General features: G+C 41.4%; 1 protein-coding gene across 1 annotated transcript in view; it reads left to right on the forward strand.

The window, feature by feature from the left end:
* Positions 1–21,836, forward strand: part of TMTC1 (transmembrane O-mannosyltransferase targeting cadherins 1) — a 150,728-nt gene that overhangs the window by 69,062 nt on the left and 59,830 nt on the right. Inside the window, exons 8-9 of the mRNA XM_086755234.1 lie at positions 3,646–3,835; positions 16,704–16,825. Coding sequence (XP_086611360.1) covers positions 3,646–3,835; positions 16,704–16,825 — 312 coding nt within the window. The remainder of the gene's footprint in view (positions 1–3,645; positions 3,836–16,703; positions 16,826–21,836) is intronic.

The following is a 21,836-nucleotide window of genomic DNA, read 5'->3' on the forward strand; positions in this document are numbered from 1 at the left end:
ATCACCTCACCAGTAATACTCTGCCTTGCCTGGGATTAACTGATAGAGTGGGAGATGTTACAGGCAGGTATTTGTCTCCTTTGGAATTCCAGCAGACATGAACAGCAATATAGAGAAGATCATTAGTTTAAAATGGAATTCACTTAGTCGACTAATTAAAAGAAAATACTTCTGTTGCCATTTGCAGCTAGGCTGCTGAAATGTAATTAGCTCCTGAAATGATTCCATGAATCTTTGAGTCTTTTCAAAATTTGCAAATTATTTCCTTGCAGTGTCAGCTTTGGTAAGAGAGTTCTTCAAAAGTTTCTCCTATGTTTAGCTTTCTCCCTGGTTAGCCTTGTGATTCAGGAGCCACACGGCTGCAAAGGAATATCACGTGCTTTCGAGAGCCATAAGTAAAAAGCAGCACTGAATTGTCAGTACCTATTATTAGCATCCCGTTATTCTTCTCTTCCTAGTACCTACAATAGCGATAGTTTGTACTGCTTTATCTTATACAGCCATCCGTTGCATTCAAGGACAAGTTACCAACGCTGAAAGGATATCCAGGCTTCTGCTTGGAACAGAGGTCGCTCAAGGCTTTCTTGCAGCTCACAAGTGCCTCCTAAAATCAGGCAGCACCCTCCTGGATCTTGCTTCCGTGCCTGCCGATGGCACTTGCATGTTCAATGAGGGTGTTCAGGATTGACGACGAGAGGTTCTCTAGTAGAGTGTCTGGAGAGGCGAACCGGTCGACCGTACATAGATGGTAATGACTGTCACAGGCTTTAAAATAGTTCACTGCTGTTGAATAGTTCACTGAGCGTGTTTGAGACACTAATTATTACCGTAGTGGAACGGAGCGATTGTCCATCTCCTCTGGGACCTGCCTCTGGCAGCAAGTTGTGCACATGGCTCCCAAGGAAGACGGAAACCCCTCAAGCACATGGAAGGGGACACTTGTTTACAAACCTCTTCTGATCGGTGCATGTCCTGGAGTGTGTCTTCTCATCTTCAACAGCAGTTTGTTGTCACCTTCCAGCAGAAATGCATTAGCACATGCTAATCTGGCTACCCCAAATTCACCTTAAAATTTGTTAAACTGACTCAATTTGTTATGGCAGCAAAATGTATTTATTTATTCTATGCTGTGTAATGATTTATCAGCTCCTGCCTTATCAGTGAAGATGCAGAAAAGCACCTAGTCTGTCTTCAACTGCAATGCTGCAGTTTGCAAAGATCCCAAATGTCATCTTGTTCCTTCCTACCCAGCAGCCCGGTCTGAGTAAGTAGGGAAGGGTTTCTGCTGTGCATTGTGGTTTGCATACAAACCTCTGTGAATATTATGATGCTTATTGAAAATGTTAATATGCCAGGACATAAAAGGGGCACTCCTTCCAAAAACTGGGCTCTCTTAAGGCATCAAGTGCAAAACTAACTCAACGCTTCTGAAAACCCTGTCTAATATACACACTTGTAACAATGTCGTATGCCATGATTAGGGTTGACATAAATGGACATGCTTTTTCTTTTAAAAGTGAAGCTAGAAATGGGTCTCAGTTTGGGTTTTGAGTAAGTAGCTGCAAATAAATGCTGGCAGCCTTTTCTGAGCTGACGTTGTATTGAGGAGCTGATAAAGGAGTCTGTTTTGTATTGCAGCTGAGCAGAGATGAGGCCAGGGCACACACAACATCACGAGTGAGCGCCTTGGCGTGATAAAGCTCGACCAGATTTTGTGTTGTTTCTCGGTAATGTGGGCCAGAAAAGTTCGGCTTGATGACTAGAAAGGACATATTGGTTTCTTTAGAAATAGTGAACAATCAAAATTGTAAGAAGAATTTGAGTAAAATTAGATAATGTTTTTGAGGGATGCATTCTTAAATAGAAACTGACTTTTTAATTGCTGCCTCTGCTAAGAAGGAAGATGGATTTTTCTTGCTTTTCCTCTTATTTACTACTTCAGAGTGGGGAAGGGGAGGAAAGTAGGGGGATGGAAGAGAAATGTACCAAATAGCTAAAAACCTTAAAAATGTGGGAATATTCCATTTTCCATCAGAATTGGAGCTTAGAAAGCTTTGCGGGGAAATGAGAATGTGCCTTTTCTACTGTTTACCATGAAACATTATGCCAACTCTGTAAGCCTTTCTGCTTTTGGGTTGCTTTGCTGCTGGAGACGTTTGTTTTTCAGATGAAAAGAGAAACTGATATCCTAACTGCTTGTGGTTGTTTAAAAATGTTTCCATGAAAGTGTAAGCCTGTTTCATCCCCCTGTCTTGGCCCAACATCCATCTGGGAGCTTCCATCCTGCCTGCCTGGAGTCACATTTAGCTTCAGTGTCTTACCCTTTCTGCCACAAATAAAATATAAAGTTGCATTTTGACATATAATGTCAAATATAATATAATGTCTGCATTTTGACCCCAAAGAGGCATGTTTGTAAGTGGCAAGTGAAACAATTGTCTGTCTACATGGCTTGGCATCTCTTGGGCATCCTTTGTTACCATTTTAATAAACCTGCTGAGGTGCCATGGCAACTGGGTGTGATAATAACAGCCAAAGCAGGCTCAGATGGAAGAAATGCTATGCAGGATAGAATATAATTTCTTTTTTTTTTTTTTTTTTTTTAAATATTTGCTGTCTTTGGTGCTGTGTACAATGTGGATTTTTCCATTTGTGAACCAAGGAAGAGTTTGTCTGTTCTAAGGCTGTCGCACTTTTAATTGGGTGACTTCACAATTGCTGGAATAATCTCCAGCCTCTTGCATACAAAAGTATTTGAACTTTTGTAAATGTGGTTTGAAGGGCATGCATTTTTGGGCAAATAGGTGCCAAGCAGCAAAAGAGTCGGGGGAGGAGAGGGGATGTTGTTTTGACTTTATTTTTTTCTTGTTTTCTTTAGCCCAGTTGTATGCATGCTGTTCCTGTTCAGTCTTCTGAAAACCCTGCATACTTCCCAGAGGGCAGCATGTTCCCCAGTTTCATTTCCCATTAATTTCCTCTCTATTGAGAATACCAATTAATGAAGATTACAACAATTGGAAAGGCTCCCTACTTCTTCATCACTTTTGTGGCACATCTCATTCAAGCTGTCCCCAGCCCTAATGAGCTGTGATGGGATCAGTCAAGAATCACCCTGTGCCTCCTTTCTTCTGTATTTTCTCTCTGTGGCAGGATGCAAAGAGAAAAGACAGCCAGCTCTGCCCGTAATTGCTCAATATCGTGCACACAGGAGAAATCCTAAATTGTAAGTTAAACCCAGCTAGGGAAATATTTTGTATTGCAGGACTGATGCAGTGAACCGTGTAACAGTTCAATATATGTATGTACCTGCTTAGTTATTATTCATTTGTCATTGAAGCTGCTAGAAAGTCACTTCAAAAATCAAACATTCAAATGGGAGATGAAGATCTGTTAGTTTTTCGAAGGCTAGTGCATAGAAACCACGTAAATATTATTGCTCTTATGTTATTTCTTTAAATGACCAGTTGAAGTGCTCCTCACCTATGTTAGCATCTCTTTATTGACAGGGAGGTATTGCCTGTGCGTGCAAAGTTGTTGCAGTTTTGTGGGTTCCCCCCCCCATATAGTATGTGGTAGTTGCCAAAGGAAATTGTTTCATGTGTTGGCAGTCATTCCATGCATTATGTTACCTGTTTTCTTTTGCAGGTTTCTAACTTATTCCTACCTTCTGGCCTTCAATGCGTGGCTTCTGCTGGCACCGATCACCCTATGCTACGACTGGCAGGTCGGCAGCATCCCTTTGATCGAGTCCATCTGGGATGCAAGGAACCTAGCCACAGTGTTCCTGGTGCTGGTGATGACGTTACTCAGCCTACACTGCATAGCAGCATTCAAGGTAACGCCAAAAGATGCACGTTAAAATGGTTTTTTTTTAAGATCTTTTGTTTCCTAATCTTCAGATGAAATGGTCAGTAAGTGCAAGTTTTCCCTCTCAGGTGCATTGGATTGAGGTGAAGAAAACACACCACTACATAACTAATGCAAGCGAGCTTAACAGATGAAAATGTCCCTCTAGTTGAGTGTCTCAGTCTCTAATTGGTCTGATTTGAGGGCAAAACTTGGCCTGGAGTCCTGTATTCAATTACTGTTAATGATCCAAATCCCACTGAAGCTGTTAAGTGTCTCTGCCTCTCCCATAGTCATTAGGCTCTTTGTCACTTGCTTCAAACAGGACTGGGAACTGTCAGCTGCAGAGCCGTTTGGGAATGAAGTCAATTACTGTATTTGTACCTTTGCTGTGCTTCTAAAACGTAAATGCCAGATACATCTTGATGAGAAGATTTCTCATCAGCAGAGTAATGGAGTGTGGGAAATCTGAAATGATCTGGAAATAGTTGTTTAGCGTAAATAATATAGTTGGTAAGCCATGCTTCACAATTCAGCATTTCAGATCCATCATTAATCATATTGTAGAAATGAAAGTGAGGTTGTACTAGACTTGTTGGAGATGAGATATGCACTTACATGGAAAGGGGTTTTTTTGTGGACCATAGGGAGTTACAAGCTATTCCCCCTTCAGTTGTGTTGTGGAAGCTTCTTTAGGAAAGACGTTGGTAATAATTTTTTAAATAGTACAAAAGTTTCTCATCCTTAAACATAGGTATCGCTGAAAAACATAGTAGAGGAGTGACAGGTTTTTAATACCTATGTTATGCTAAAATGTGCAGGTCATGTACGTGCTTCAGTCTACCCCAACAGTCTTCCCTGTGCTCCTGATAAGAGACAGAAAATGAACGAGTTTGAGACTACAGAGTCATTAATTTAGATTATACATTGACAGATGCTGTATGGGAAATATGGGAAAAATACCCTACTAGGTTTTCACTAGTTCTGCCTGCAAGTTGCACATCATCTTGGATTCCTCCTGCTTTCATTACTCACTGCTTAGAGATATACAGAAGTGTTTGTATTAGACCTAATCTTACTCCCAGGGAAGTTGATAATAAAATTCTCATTAGCCCAGTACTGAACACTTCTGAAAAATCCTATCCCATATTCTTTGAAGTTTTGGTTGCTTCTTATTTCTTCTCCAGTTGTTGGAATTGGTACTATGTCTAATATTAATGCTGTTGGTTTGCTGGGAAAAAAAAAATCTTTCAGGGTTATCCAAAGACATCTTCAGTTACCTAAAGGATTCCTTTGGGTAACTGAACTGTCAAACTGCAAAACAAAATATTTCCAAACACTCTGTGCCTTACATGTCTTGATTTTATCATATTTTAATTCCTTCTGTTGTTTTTTCTTAAAGGCAAAACAATTCAGTTTGGATTTATGAACACCACTCTTTGATTTGAAACTGTAACTTCTAATTTTTTTTGTGAGAATTAAGTTCACTGCTTTGCTCTTAACCACTGTTAATGTTGCATTAAGCCACATGAATTTCACTCTCCAGGCATTTACTTACTGTATGCTTTGAAATGAATCTTGTAGATTCCTTTGTGTTTATCCTTGAAAATCCCAAACACGGAATAAATTGGATCTGAAGTGATCTGCTTTTGTGTCTAATCCAAGTAAAACCAGAACCATCACCTATTCTTGACAAAGTCTTCTAATTGGTCATACTCACAGCCTCCCAGCAAACCCACTGTGAACATGGAACTGGTAATGGTTCCTGGGGGTCAGGCTGGACGTGCTTCCCCAGCCTTAGGTCTAATTAGAGATAGCCGAAATGTTCTACTTTTCAGGAAATTCTAAATTTCTGAAGCTATTTTCTATTTTATTTTTAATGACTGTCATAACAACCCAATTGCAATACTGCCATTAAGTGGTATGAAGATGATTGTGTTGTGCCGAGTAGTATGAATTAGTGAGGAAAGCAAACAGGAGCAAGAGGCACATTTTTGTGGAAATAAATTATCCTATTTGACTTTGGACACGACTTCTACAACGAGGAGAGGACAGGACACGTTCAGGACACGTGAACTGCAGGCACAATTTATTGTATTAGACTCTTAAGAAAGCTTACTTCCAAATGCAACAGCAGTGGCCTTTCATATGACAATACTCCCCCCAAGAAGGACCATCCTTCAGTCAAACCCCAGACAGGCTGTTTCTCAGTATTTTGCAGCTTGTAGGCAGCGTAAGACGCATCAGTTGATTTTTCAAATTTTGTAAAGTGTAAGGTGTTCGGCTTTCTTTTGAGGCAAACACACGGAACTGTCTTAGCAGTCATGTTTCTCTCCTTTTTCGTTGCAATGTCTGAGCTGGAAGCAATAGCTTGCAATTTTCTAGGGAATGGTTTTAGAGTGAACAGGCATGCGCCAACTGAAGACATTTGTGTGGTGAATGCTGAACTGATTTTCAGTGGCAAGAGGCAATGCCTGTGCATCTGCAAAATGAGCTAACAGGAGACTTGCAGCATATTTTACATGGACTGTAATTAGAGGATGCATGTATTGGATTTCTGCCTTTGTTGCCATTGAATTTTAAACAGGGCTAATTTGTTGTTGGCATTTGTGATTACGGTAATAACCCTGTTGGCATGTCTGTGTAGTGCTGATAAAGGACATCTAAGGCGTGAAGCTTTCTTGTTCCATTTCATTTTGTGAACGTTGTTATACCTCAGAAGGAGAAGAAACAGTGCAAGATTTCTACCCATTAAGTGCTTTCCTTGGAACTAGATAGGGATTTTAGTGCTGAAAGCTGCAGAAACAGAGAAGGCAGCTCTCCAGTTTGTTGTTGTTTGGAGTGAGAAGCCTCCCTTCTCATTCTCCTTGTGCAATTTCACTGTTGTCCTCCTCCTTACATAATGAAGAAGTGACTTGAAAATTTACTTTGTTAATTCCTTATATATAAGTTCCATTCACTAAGTGGATTTTTGTGTATAGTGCTAATCCCTCTTGCTTATTGGCTGAAGAGCTCCTCATGAGCAGCTCTCCAAGAAGGACCTGTTGCACTGTGCAGTATTTAGGTGCACAGCCATGCTCTTCTCTTGCTGCAGCTGCCCCTGTCACATGTGACAATGTCCATCTTCAGGAGGCCTGACAGGAGTGAAGAAAAGGCCTGCTCCTTGGCACATCTCCCACTGTGGGAGTAAAGGACCTCGCTGTCATCTCTGGCCAAGGTTCTTCCATAGTGACTATTGTGGCAATCCATTGTTAAGCAGCTCCTTGAAACCTTTTGAGACTTGATTTTTTCACCATGCAGATGCCCAGCATGCTCTACAAATTGGCCTCTCTTGAGCTGTTTTAGCCAAGGCACCAGGAGTCACTGGCGGATCTCGAAATCCTCAGGTTCTGTTCAGCTCTTTGCGGTGAACTTCCTCACCCAGTCTGACTGGGCTTTGAGCAGCATGCTGGGGATGCTATTGCAAATGCCAGCGTCCCAGAGAATTAATAATAGTTGGGAAAAGAGGATGAGATTTGTTTATTGTTCATTTTCAAAGACAGTCTCAGCTGCAAGGAATGGATGTGGTCTGTCTGCCAGCTTTGGGACTAGGTAGATTACAAAGCTACAAGTGAAATGGATAAAGGACTCTCTTTTTGGTTGCCAGGCACGCCAGTTACAAGGCCAGAGAAATAATCTGTCTGATGCTTCAAATGGCCACTTGCATACCCAAGGGCCCCTAGGGCTGCTTTTCTGTGCTGGAAGAAATGGTGAGCACCCGGTAAACTAGAGAGAGGACAACAACTCTTGGCGTATTGTCAGGACAGCAGTTATTTCTTTGACATGTTGTAATAGTTTAATGACCATGAAAGGAAAACCCTTCAGATGTTTGAAACGCCACTCTGCATGGCATTTTTAGGTCACTGCTTAATTAGCAGTTTGATTAAAATGCAGCTTGTCCCGTAGTTGTAGCTGTGAATGTATGTATGGAGCTTGTGATGGATCAGATTCCACTTTCTATGTGGTACCTGGGGAGAAAAGCCCTATCCAGGGGCACCTGTAAGGGCTGATACTGGGAAAACTCAGGTGTGCTTGATGGATAATTCAGAGCAAGGTGATCTGAAAAATAATTTGAAACAGTGTCTCTTGTACCTGACCAGTCTGGGGGAATTTATTGCACCTCGTACTGCTTAGCCCTCAAACTTGCATTTATACTCATGACCAGTTCTACCGTGGTACCTTATGGTGCTTTGCAGCACCTTCTACTGCAGGAACACGTAATGATGTGCAATGGTTTGCTCATGTCTGAGGACGGAGTGCTACTTAAGTTTTACATCAATTAAAAAAAAATAATCTCTAGTGTCCTCTAGGATGTAGGTTTTCAAAGAACACGCTTTGCTGCTGTGTGTGACATGGCTGCATATGGTACAGGAAGCCGTGATGGTTTTCAGTTTGTATTCGTTAGAGGCATCTGAGATTATGTATGTTATTATCCTGTTCTTTTTTATGCTACAGTTGGTTGTTTTTTACTTCAGGTCTAATTTTAAGGTAATGCTATCTCTTTACATTTCTCTACATAGTCCTTCTTAGCCAAGACAAGGCACTCTATAGTAAATTATTATGATTTTAATTTGTGCTGTAATTGGCATGATATTGCTGTTTATCTGGTGGTTTATATGTATGAATATAATCTAAGCACATGCCTTACTCACTTGCAGAGTGTATTTCTTAGCTGACAATGTTTAATACCATCGAGGAGAGGAACACATTTGCATCTCCTCTTTGTGTGCATGTTGGTTTTGCTAGCACTCATTAGATGTATTCTATCGTGTTATTTACTTTACCTTGCACTCCTGAGACCTTTGCCTCGTTTCCCAGGTTTGGCATTTCATTAATAAATCACAGCTTATGGACCTTTCTGGGGAACAATTGCCTTTTGTAATATTCTACAGTAGTATCAGCACGGTTGGAAAGTATGTCTAGTTAAATTCATATGCCGCAATACTTCCAGAACAATACCTGCTTCAAAGGCACGGCAAGGTGAATAAGGCTATTTATCGACGGAGTCTATCTGACAAGCTGGAAACCCACAGCCATTTTCATAAAAGGTCCATTTAAAATAAATCCTGCTTTCATTTTCCTGAGGGCCCACTTGAATTCCTTTCACATAGAGAGAAGGTCAGGACTGATGTTCTTAATCCTTTGCAGCGAGGTTTTTCTGTGCAGCTTCTGTTGTTAATGTTTGCTGCAGGGAGAGAGTAATAAACCAGAAAGACTCTGTTTAGTGAAAGCTGGAGGAAGCGGGGGAGCCCCTTGCAGGCGCCTTGCGTGCCTCGCCGGCCGCGTTTCTGCTCCATCGAGTACTGCCAGCAGATCAGCTGCGGATCTGTGGTGGGACTGGAAGAAAGAGGAAAGTCTTCCCAGGGTGCTTACTGTGTCAGTCAACAAACAAGCACAAGAAGAAACCTTCCTCAGTCTGTCTGTATGTGTGGGATTGCCGTTCTGAATTAAAAAAGCAAACACAGGAACTATCAAAATACTTTTTGTATCAGATTTTTTTTTTTCTTGAAATAATAGGTTTGGAGTGTGCTACTCTTGAGTAAATACAACCATAGCTGAAGTAGTTCTGATTTGGCTCACCATGAAGATACTCAGCATCTCACCAAATGGGCTCTTAACCTCTGCAGGAGTTTGTCATGCTAGGTAGGTCATTTTCACAGGGGTAGGTAGTTCTGCCATTTTCAGCATATTAGCAGAGAATTACTTTATTTTCAAAGATACTCTTTTTGTGTGCTACTATTTGAGTTAATATTTCAAGACCTGCTCAAGAGCTGAATGGTTTTGAAGTGCCACAAAAGTAGAGTGAGAAGGAGAGGGCAGGTGGAATGAGGACCAAGAAATTTACAGTTGAGGAAGGAGATGGTCCTCATGGTTCCTAATTGGTCTGAGTTAAACATTAGGGTGCCAAACTGTTGCGTGATTGATTAGGATCCTCTTGTTCAGTGCTACCTCTTAAGAGCAAACTCGCCATGAACAGAGTTGCTTTACTAAAGACCATGCTTGTATGTACTACAAGCAATGTGCATGTGTTTAAATTTTGCCTTTTTTTTTCTTTTTTTTTCCTTTTTTTTTTTTTTTTTTTCCTCACAAGTAAAGCAGCTTGCAGTCACAGAGTGAAAAGAAAGAGGGAAAAACAACCACAAGGTCAAAAGTATTATTCTAATTCCTGGAGCAATTTGTTGACTTTCCTGTTTCCTTTTGGAATGTTCCACTTCTCTTTCAAAGACTCGTGTGCTTCTGCATCCTGCTCAAAATTGGCTTGTCAAGTGGAATTAAAGGTTGCAGAGATTAAGGATTGGGAAAATGAGTTTATATCTTCAGGGAATTTTAAAAACCTGGGTAAGAAAGACTGTAAACACACAGCTGAATGGATGGGTAGCTTAGGTCTACAGGGAAAAATAAAGTAGCAGGTATCAAAATTTTACTTTAAGATACTAAAATAAAAAGTGAAATACTGGTAGAATATACTTATATGCCCTGCTGTGGGTTATGAAATCGGGAAAGGACTACTTTCTGCTTTTATTCCATGATTGAAAGCCTGATTTCCAGAGCTGTTGAGCATCCATAGTTTCCATTGATGTAAATAAAGTTTTTAGGCACTTTCAACATTTCTGAAAAATAGGCTGTTTTACCTAGTATTACAGATCAGGACTTGCTTCCTTCTGGAAATGGAAAGTGAACAATCTCATTAGGGGGCCTGAGATATGTGCCAAGGATTTATCTTCAGATAATCCTGGGTTAGGAAGCCAGTGATAATATTTTCAAGGGTTTTGATTCAGTTTGACTGGTGTATGTTTGCCTGTACACCAGTTTCTGAATAGGTGCTGCTGCTGGTGAACTGGAAAGTAGTTTTTGTTGTTGCTGAATGCTCGACATAAGATCAAAGTGTCGGGTAGTTAATAAGCAGACAGCAGTGATGGGCAGAATAGCATTAGAATTCTCCAATGGCTTTGGACTATCTGTGAAGTATGAGATTTGCTTAATTCTAGTCAGTAGTAACTGTGGGTGATTTTATCGGAGCTAGATGATCACCAAGGAAAGCTGAGTTATTTTAGGAAGACAGTGAGTTGCTAAGCTTGGCATTCAAGCAGCTGGTGCTACTGAAAATGATGACTTTTCTTTTTTTTTAATAATGAGATGAAAGAATAGAAGTCCTCATAAATTGTAGTGATTATGGAATTTGTGGCTCTTTTTGTAGGAGCAAGCTGATTAAGTTGGATGTCTGAGCCAGATTTGAAGCTGGGCAGTTACCTTTTCTTTACCAAATGTTTGAGTTTTTCGTACCATCTGTTGATACCTGATTTTTGGCACCGTTTGCTCAGAAGTGGTGGCACTGGCAGCAGAGTGAAACAGCCACAGCTCCGCAGTGCCCTCCTGTTTGGCAACAGAAGATAAAGATGTGCATGTCCCATCCATATTTCTGCTGGTTACCTAAAGGAGACCATACTGATCGTACATGGAGCGTGGTAGAGGTCTGCCATGACCTGTCTGTGCCTGTACCAGTGAGGTGGGACTTAGGAGCACCCAGTGCTTGTTTCTGTGAGCTTTACATCAACAGATTGTGGTTTTTGTTTTTTTTTTTTTCTGTGAAGGAATGAATCCCTAGGGTTGATTCCTGATTAGCTTGAGTTTGCTAAGTGAATTTGACACGCTTCTTCACTGTCCGTTTTGCCTTTAATACTGTGTATGTGGAAAGTGCAAGAGTAGATGTTTGCAGATCCTGAACTCTTGCCAGGTGAGGTGCTGCCAGTGGTTTGGTGCAGGCTGGTGAGGAGTCCTTTTGCCAAGTTGCTTGTGGCTTCACGAGTGACTGGTACAACATGAATACATGAATTAAGTTTGTGTGCAGTCTGCACCTTTGCACAAATGGATGTTAGGAGTAAAATGAAGAAGTGTAACCCTCTGTCTGAGGTCTACAGACAGTCATATAGCTTCTTTGAATCTCTATGTCTCTTTTGATGGATTGCGCACTTACCTCCTAGGCCTGCAAGCATTTGAAAATGAGTAATAGCAATCATCACTTTTATACAGCCATGCACTACCAACTTTTCTGGATACCAGCTTTTCTGCGCTTGCAGTCAAATGTTCCAAGCATAACATCTCACTGGCCGCAGTGGACCATCCAGAGCTCGCTGGCAGAGGGTGATTTATGCTTTTGGTAGGAAGGAAGTCTTTACTCCATGGAGCTGTTGGTTCTAAATGGTGGAGAGGTGACACTTGTCTCATTCTCAAAATAAACTGTTAGAGGAAGAAATTAAACCCATTTGATTGCGACCTTCCTGTCAAACAGGCAAGCATGTATAAACACCTTCGGAAACATTCCAAGGTAGAACAGAACAGAATTTGCTTGGACTTGTTTGCCCAGCTGCTGTCTTCCCGGAGGTGCAACTTTTCCAGCCGGGAGGAAAGTTGTCCTCACGGCTTCACTTTCCAATGCCTCAGCCTTTGGAGGTGCCAGGGGATGTGAACATAAGTCCTGCCATCACAGTGTGAGAATTAATGGATCTGGCACCTTAGATGATGCTTTCTGAATGGGAAAACCAGGGAATTTACAGTGGGCTTATACAAGTCCATAGTTTATGACAGCTATGTCGAAGTAATCTGTGTACCTTATGCGCTTGTACTTTGTGGGCTTTGGCTTCTAGAAGACTTGTGATTTAACAGTATTCAGCAAATACTTATTTGTGGCTCAGGAATATGTCTTACATGTAATATAGGAAGATCTCTTTCAGTTGAAAACGCAGTCCTTTCTTCCTTTTCCCCTAAATTGCTGAGGTAGCAATTTTTGAGATTTATTGCTGTGTTGATGTTTTTTTGGCCTTGGAGTGATTCTTTGCTATTTTGTTTGAGGTAGTGTGACAAGTTTTTGCCTTTCCTTTGGGAGAAGAACTGGTGTTCTTTAGTTCTTTGATAAGTCTATAAAAAGTAACAGGTTAAAAAAAATCTTGATGAGTTTTTGGTTTGGTTTATTGGTTTGTTTTGGGTTTGGTTTTTTTTTTTTTTTTGTACAAAATAATGAAGGCCTAATTGCAATTAGAGGTAAATGTGAATTTGAAAACCCCCACCAAGCCATCTGCTATAAGGAGTGCTAGTTTGATTTGAAGTTGACTTGTTTTTAACAAAGAGATTCATTCTAACATTATTTCAAAGGGGCTTTTTTTTTCCCCCAGAGACCTCTGTGACATGCTAAGTTTTATATTTCCAAAAGAAAGCACAGCCTTTAAGAGGAAAGGAGATGTCTCTCTGTAAAATGTGTGAAGAGATCTATAATTTCTAGACCTAGCTTTTTTTTATTTTAGGGAAAAAGGAAGACAAACAAAATTGCCTACTACTCTTTGAAAGCTTTTACTACTGCTCCAGGCACTGGGAGATGGTGGTTCTGCCACCTTTAGCTCAGCTGTCTCTTAAGTGGGCTCATATGACCAGAGTAGTTAAACCAAATAAATGGTCCCAATATTTTTTTTTTTTCCTCTGGAAAAATGTAACAAGCCACAGGTTGTTTTTTTTTTTGGTTTTTTTTTTAATTTAAAAAACACATCAAGGGCATCTCCTGTGGATTGTGTTGGGTGGAAGATCCTGCAGCCCTCTGTTCCTGCAGCCCTACAGTACCAGCCCTGACATTCTTGCATCATTCCGACTTGCTTGTCTACTCATTTCTAAATCTGTCGGCCCCTCCAAGGGAAGGGGGCTGAACTGCTAAGTAAATTTTGAGAGGAAAAAAGATAGAGAATATGGTGTCTTATGAGACTGGTGCTGTTAGCTTTTAACTGTCTATGGTTATCAGCTGTGGTACACGCAACCCTTTCAACACATCATGGTTGTGTTTCTGTCCTTTTTTAATGTTTTCTCTGAGCTGCCTAGGTGAGCAGATTTGGCCCTTGCTGGGAAGGCAGGGACAGATAGCTCTGCTGGGCCTCCGGCCCTCGCAAGGCTGGGACAGAAGAATGTGCGGCTCAAGGCAAAGGCTGGTTTTGCTCAATATCTAATCAATCAGTAGAAACTATTTAGGGAAGTGAGAAACAAGATGTGGCTGTGAATAGGGTAGCTTTTTTTCTCCGTTATAAATTCTGAACTATGGGCAGCCAGTGATTTCGGGATTGCTTGTGGCAGAAGCTGCATCCAGACTGTCTCGTTAATGGCCACAGATGCGTTTCAGATGACCAGCAACCGCACCTGCTTTTCCTGCCCTCTAACCAGCCTCTTTTTCTGGGCAGGACCCAGCCACAGGGCCAAGGTGTCAAATACACAAAGAGCCTGTACAAATTTTGGAGAAGTTAGCGGCTGGGTAGAGGAGAGAAACCCAAGCTGAGTTCTGGAGTGACCGCAGCATGAGCTCAGCGGTTTGACCACGCATGGCACAAAATCAGCCAAAGCCTGGCCTTCAAGGACCAGCTTTTCAGAAAAGCCTCTGCCTGAGCTGAACGCTTTGGAAAAGGCGCTGCCAGATGTCTCTTATTTCAGAAATAAGTAGCACCATGGAGGGCTGTGCTGCTCTGTGAGGCTGATTCGTGTGTGCTGGGCCTTGCTGGAGGGACCGAGCTGGCAGCCCTCAATGGCATTAGTCTGGAGCTGTGACTTGTTGTGGAAGGAGAAAGGGCATACAATACCATTTTCTCCTTCAGCCAAGCTAATTCCCACATTTTCCTCTTTCCCGGTTGATGTACAGGATTTGTCTTTCTCTAGCATTCAGTTTCCTTTGCTGATCTGCAATGCTGTAGCCTTGAACAACACCCTGTCCTTCCTAGAAATGTTAACTAGGGGTTGCTTTCCCAATTATTGATTTAACGAACAACAGCCAGAGAAGTATTTGATAGCTAGTTCATTTGAAAGCAGGAGTGTATCTTGGGGACAGAGAACATTTTATTCGTTAGCAGTACGCTCCCTTTGGCCCAACATGCCTTCTTTTGCCTCCGGGTCTTTGTTGTCAAACCCCTGGGTTAGAGTGATGACAGCAAACAGGCACCATAATTAGGCCAGACAAGGTGGGAAAGGGAGAGAGTGTCAAATGGCAGGAGCGAAATGGAGATATGTCCTGAGCTGGGTGGGAGGGAAGTTAGAGTAGAGCTAGGACTGATAATTTGTATTCAGAGTTGAGAAATAATTTTAATCAATTTTTTTTTCTATGCAATTTTCTATTGTAATTACACACCAAAATGACCATTACCGGGCACATCTGCTCATCAGCTGTATGGATTGGTGTCAGCTTCAGCCCTGGGAATAATGTCTTTTAGGTGCTGTTTTGACTGCAAGAATGCACTAGCAATTGTGAGTCAACACACTGAAAAAGTAGATAATAGAAGCAGGTAACTGCGGTGTTATTTGAAGAAGATATTGATAAAGAAGTCTGGAGCCGTGAATTCTGCCTTCCCCTCCGCCTTGTGTTTCCTCTTTGAGCCAGGGGAAGCCCATGTATGTTTTTGTGACCCTGTGGTTCAGCTCCTCTAAAGCAACATCAGAGGCTCCTCACAGGTACCCTTGCATTGGGTACCTGTAGAAAATGTTCATTGTCTTTCCCACACAACAAGATAACTGTATTTTAATACTGGGACTTCTGAATTTCAGGCACTGACTAGGCCTGTGGTAACTGCGTCACAGTTTCTAGGTGGGCAAAAGTAAGACAGGTTGTACTGCTCGGCATCGCATCATTGATCGAGCTCCGTTCCTCTGCTCAGAAGTCTTGTTCAATGTTTCTAAATTTAGATCCTTTCAGTCAATTTGCTCTCCAAAGTTGAGAAATTGCCCACAACAATTAGGAAGTGTTGCAAGCATTAAGTGATTCTAGTCGCATCTGTTTTTGAACGTGACAAAGCTTCTCCCTATGGCTGCAGAAGGGCTCTGCAGAGACGGCGGTATCGCAGAACTGGAAAGCGCCTGGGTGATTTAACAGACCTAGTGCTACACTTCTGCTAGTCTCATTGTTATTTTTTGAGATCGTCAAGAGAAAGCATGAGCTGATTCAGTCTCTTGGAGTGGAGCTATATCTGAAACCCGACTTGCCCAAAGAGGCTTGAGTCTCTCCGTGGCAGGATCGGTGGCTGCTGCTGATCACAGCGTCCTGAGATGCTTGTATCAGTCGTGAGATTACAGTTGTTTTCAAGTGCGTGTGGCAATTCAATTTCTCCTCAAAGAGGGAGCCAACATTAAAGTAAGCTCAAGTGAAGGGCATTAACTGAGCTCAAGTGAAATGACATTAGTTTTAACATATACCATGTCTCAGATGTCCAGCTCTGAGTATGGAGACCTCGTGTGCGAAAGTATCATTTCCAGTTTAGATAGTGTCTTGAACAGGATACAATTACTGCATTACCATGCCATTTGAGGCTGTTTTTCTTTACACGGAACGTAACTAATTGAATAGCTTTTTCTCAGTTATAAGTGTTAGGATTGAACACAGCAGCAGTCTGTGTGTATGTGATATGTGTTTGTGTATTTACATGCAGCCACACTGTGGTAGACGTGCTAATATATACATTCACACTATACTATACTTACATATTACCAATATGGGGTACATCTTAAGTACTGTCTCTGCCATCTCAAGAGAGCTGCATACGATAGAGCTGACCTTGGAAAAGATACCAAGGGTAATAATGCACACTGTGGTTAGTGTTTGTGCACTTTCTGGGCATATCAGAAGCACAAACAGTGTGTAAAGATGAAAGAACAGTGTCTTGGAATAATTTCTTTTAAATGTAAAACATATCAAGCGTTAATCCAAGTTGCTTATGAATAAGAATCTGAAAAGGAAAGGGGAAAGTTAGTTGTGAATTAAGTCGGATTTTTTTAGTTGATATTTGTTTAATTTTGTGTTATTGCAGAAACTGGAACACAAAGAAGTTTTGGTTGGCTTGTTGTTCCTGGTTTTCCCATTCATCCCAGCCAGCAACCTCTTCTTCAGGGTGGGATTTGTGGTGGCAGAGCGAGTCCTTTACATGCCGAGGTAACTATTGCAATTGAATTCCTTTCTAATGAGACCACCATCCCATTTTCTAAAAGCAGATGTGATTGCTTCTTCCCTTTTTCAATACTTCAAACACTATACTGCTAAACAGTGTGTTCTCTGCCTTTGAGTTTTGGCATGATAGCATGAGAGATTTTAGCTGGTTGAGAGCAGATTGCTTGGCAGGAACAAAGCTACCCAAAATATTTTCTTTTTTTTTTTTTTTTTTTTATTTTAACACAATTTTTTTTGTGTGTGTGTGCTTGAAATAGCTCCATACAGAGATGAGGTGATGTTTCTTGAGGATTGTCCTCCAAGACTATTTTCTTGGTAGCATTATTATTTTAAATTGTCCAATGTAAAGACATTGGACAATTTAAATTAATAGTGCTACCTTAAGGACAGCACCTGAAAAGTTAACCTGTTATATTTTTATTGTGGTGTTGCTCAGCTTTCCCACTACATTAGGTGGTCTGTAAAAACAAAGGTGGCTATTGCTGTCTTCAAAGGCTGCTGGCTTCAGTTGTGGAATATGTGCATGACTTCCTGCCTGTAAGCTATTGACTGCATACACATCTAAGAGTGGAGGATGTGCAGTTGTTGAAGTGAATGAGGAAAATCCAGCCACTTCCCCATCCCTCAGCCTCTGCCCTGCAATTTCCCTCAGCTTCTAGCCTCTTACAGTTGTCGCTTCAGCAGTCTGGTTGCTTCCAATTGTATTTACTCAAGAACAACTTTGAGGTGTTACTTCTGACATCTCCACGGTATCCAGACCAGAGGCTGCAGTGGCAGTCAGAGGACATTTCTCCAAGATGCACCAGACCATTGCCCATTTCACAGAATCACAGGATGGTTGAGGTTGGAAAGGACCCACCTACAACCAGTTGCCTGGGACCATGTGCAGACAGCTTTTGAATGTCTCCAAGGAGGGAGACTCCACAACCTCTCTGGACAACCTGTGCCACTGCAGTTTGTTCTAGCCATAAGCGTAAATGGTAGTTCTTGAATGCTGCAAGTCAGAAGGTCTGATTCTACCCTTGGGTGCAGAGGGTCAGCACCTGTTATCTTTAATGGGAACTGCCATTGTGGAGCTGTTGACAAAGTATAAGTTCTCAGTTTCACTCTGGATTACTTTGTGATAACTGAACCAATAGTTTTATTCCACAAAATGTTTAAATTGTATTCCTCAGAAAAATGTGGAGCCAAAAATCCTAAGAAAAATGCTTTTATGTGGTCTTTTGCAAAGCTGTATGCATATTCTGATCGTCATTTATATAAGCACTGTCACAAAAACGCTCTTCGTTGGTGTAGAACTCAAGCTGTGTAGGAGCTGTTGCATTTATTACAAGTTCCTTATGCAGTTAGGCTGTATCTCTGTGTTCTGCTATATACTGACTTGCTTTTTGGGTCAAATCCTGCTGACTTTATTCACATCAGTAGCCCTGCTTTTGTTTGCTGAGAGTATACCTGAAAGTAGAGTGAGTGAGTGAAAGTTGTCCCTCGGAGTTATTTTGCAAACGATACCCTCAACTAATGGATCTCACATCATTTCAAATTAACTTGGAAATCACATTGCTTTAAATTCATGTAACAGAAAATGAGGAAACACATGAAAGCGCAAAGCTATTAAGGAAACAGTCAGCTGAACACCGGGCTGTGTTGAGTGGTTGCATTTCTGAATCTCAAAAGAACAACTGCGGAAAATACTTCAGCTGTCAGCAGTTCCTCGTCCTCCTCCAGATGAGACTGCTGATATAATGAGAGGAGGGGCAATGAAGAAGAAAAAAGGATATGTTCGCGCAGAGAAAATTAATCAGTGTTAACATGTGTGCATATAGTTTGTATAATGCTTTTCATCCCCCTGAGGGCTTTGCAAATATATGACCTACAAAGTAGGTAATTGATAGTTACCACTTTTTTTTTTCAGGCTGGAAAACTGAGGCAGAAGGATTAAATGATTTCTACGGAGTAAGTTTGTGTCAGAGTCCCTGGATCTCACACTTTGGTCAGATTGCTCATGTCTTGCTTTGCAATATTTGGTATTTGCTCTTACCCCAGGCTGGCAAGCAGCTGGCATGAAAAGGGACGAAAAACCCTGGCAGTTTGTGGGAGGAGTGAGCTGTTTCCAACCAAAGGATCTAGGGAGAGCTGAGCTGTTGGCTCCCAGTTACCAAGAAATGAGCTCTCTTACGTCCTCTGGATGCAAAATGACATGAGCGGTGAGAGGGAGTTCTGTGAACATTCATGACTATGGCAGAACAAAAATAATGTGGGTTTGGTTTTGGGTCCCCCCCCACCCCTTGGAAGTGTGGCAGTTTAATAATGATGACTTTAGGAAGGGCTTGCGTTCTTTATTTAGAAAAGGCTTTAGCAGGTTTCCTGTGTTACATGTTGAAAAGGGCTTTTCCTATCCATTGATATTCCTTCTCTAAAACTCAGTTAGCAAGTCAGAGGTGGTAGTTTGACTTTACTTAGACAAAACTCTTCAATCAGATGGGGAGAAATTGGTGATCTGTGTTTTTGGGCTTGTGCTGAAAGGTGCTTTTCTCGCTCTGTTTCGAGTAATAGCCTTTTATCAATGTTTGTGTAGAGTTGTGTATGGGCGTCGCAGCCTGAAGTCCTAATTCGTTGTTGCTCAGTAGTTACCTGGGCAAAATGTCAAGCATTTCCTTTTTGATAAAATTTAAGTAAGGACCCAAGGATTTATGTAAAAGTTCTTGTAAATAGAAAGGAACAATAATAAGCCTTTTGCTTGATATCTAATTATATGTCTGGGCCTTGCCTTCTGGGGATTGATGAGTATTTGGAACAATTCCTCTTCTGTCTGCAGCTGTGCCTCAGGGGAGAGGGATGTAAGCGAAGTCATGGTGGCTGTATGTTTTCTTTAATTGGCTTTAGCGAAACAGAAATATTTGGAGAAAATATTTTTTGTATTTAGTTTTTATTTGAAGGCTACAAGCACTTATTTGTTAAAGTCCAGAATTTTTACGACTAGTATTACTCTAGCCTGAAAAATTTAACAGGAAAACAATTTATTATTTTATTTATTTTATTTTTTAATTTTAGTTTTATTTTATTGGTTTTATTTCTTTTGTTGTTGTTTTCTTATCCTTAAGAGGGGAAAACTTGTTTCCAGGAGAGCTAGGGATGTGAAATACATATCTGGGGAGTGGTGGACAGGATACAACTCTGTAGGCTGCAGTTTTCCAAAGAGGCATCACAATAAGTAACTGGATGAGTCAAAGAATTAAACTACTGTAGGTTTTTCTCTCTTCAAAATGTCAGTGTAATTATGCTTACTGCGTATCTGCTAATGCTGCTTAGAGCACCACAGACAACCTCATTGTTTGAAAATCCAGAACGACTGTGTGCATCCAGTTATTCTGAGCCATGAGCAATTTGTCTGTACTTAAAACAGGAGCACTACCTCTTCCCCTGTGTTGCCCTTCACCATGCAGAACCCGGAGAGGCAATGCAAACCCTTGGGTCATCCAGGAGCTGCCTGCCCTAATACATATCAGCAGAGCTGGGGTTGTTCTTACCTCATGGGATCAGACCTTTCCTACCGGAGCAGTTTCTACATTTTCCTCATCTTTCCTTGCTGCTCTGATAGCAGTGACTCCTGGCTGGGCTACTGTAATGTAGCTGGACGACTTAACCTGTTTTCACAACCTCATACAAGCACAAATCAACCAAAACATTGCTACGTGGCTTATTTCCAATTTGCTGAAAGCGATAGGCAATCCAGTGGGACCTGCACCATTTTTATGGCAACTTATTCATGGTGGATAATGCAATGAGTGGGTTGCAGAGTGCACAGTTACTCCTTCCCAACACAGGCAATTACGGCTTGCTGTCATTTTTTCACCAGCTCTTCACTATATCAAGAGTTGATGTTGCAACCCTAATTGTCAGTACTAGAAGATGAGATCACTGCTATATATAGGATGGCATTTACTTCAGCATCTATCTCAAAATCTGCAGGAAAGCCAGCATCTAGAAAAAAGTGTACTTGTATTTTTCAGGAACTTGACACATCACGTTAAAGCTTTCCCCATGCCATACTAAAGTAGGGATGATATGGAAGTTTTGCCTTTGCATAGAGCATGTTTTTGATTCTTTGTGCTAAAGCCTTTGTTCCAATTAGTGTAATTCCATACATTATAAACTTTTGTAGTTGGGGAAAAAAACCCAACCTGGTAGGTAGTGGAATCTTCTGTAATTTTTATGAACCTGAATATCCCTGAGCAGAAGTCCCCTTGGCTTACAAGGCAGCCACTTGAGGATGGGATTTTCTGGTGCTTCTTTTTTTCTGGGAGCATGTTATGCTGTCCACATTATCTTCATTTTCTTAAAGACCAATTGTGTAATGGGGTGGTGCTGTATTTTCAGTTTCCTTTGCCACTCCTTTCTTGAACATTATTAGAAGCTACAAGTTCACCAGGAGTTGAATTCCTATTTAGCTATTCGGAATTCCTTCAGTATTAGGTCAGGTCACATTAGGGATGATCTAATTTACAGAAGCAGCTTCTCTTTTCATTTGGAGTCAAATCCTGACCCCAGCAAAGAGGGCAGAGAAAGTCCCATTGACTCCATGGAGACAGTTTATCTGCTCCCTGATCTCAATTCAGCAACATAATTAAGCTTTTTGCCTGCTTTCAAATTAAATCCACAATTCATTTGGGATTTGGATATGGAATCTAAGTCACACCTGTTCCATTTACTTAAAAAAACGTTATTCTAATGCCTTACACTATTGCTGCTGTTCTTGTGAGGGCCATGGAGCAGCCGAAGTTTAGAAGGAGTGAACTGGATTATATTCCCTGTAATTCAGCTGCAGACCTGAGGGCACTGGGAGGGGACTGGGAAAGCATTAGGTGATGGCAGCAGGCCAGACCCCAGCCCCAGCTTGGTCCCCCTTCACCTTGAGGGTTGCTTGTGCCTGCTCCAGGCTGTTGATCAGAGCAGCGGTCTGCAAAATGGCTTGTGGCTGGAGGCGAGGCAGCATGGA

This window comes from Chlamydotis macqueenii, chromosome 1 (genome assembly GCF_036417535.1).
Source record: "Chlamydotis macqueenii isolate bChlMac1 chromosome 1, bChlMac1.mat, whole genome shotgun sequence".
NCBI lineage: Eukaryota > Metazoa > Chordata > Aves > Otidiformes > Otididae > Chlamydotis > Chlamydotis macqueenii.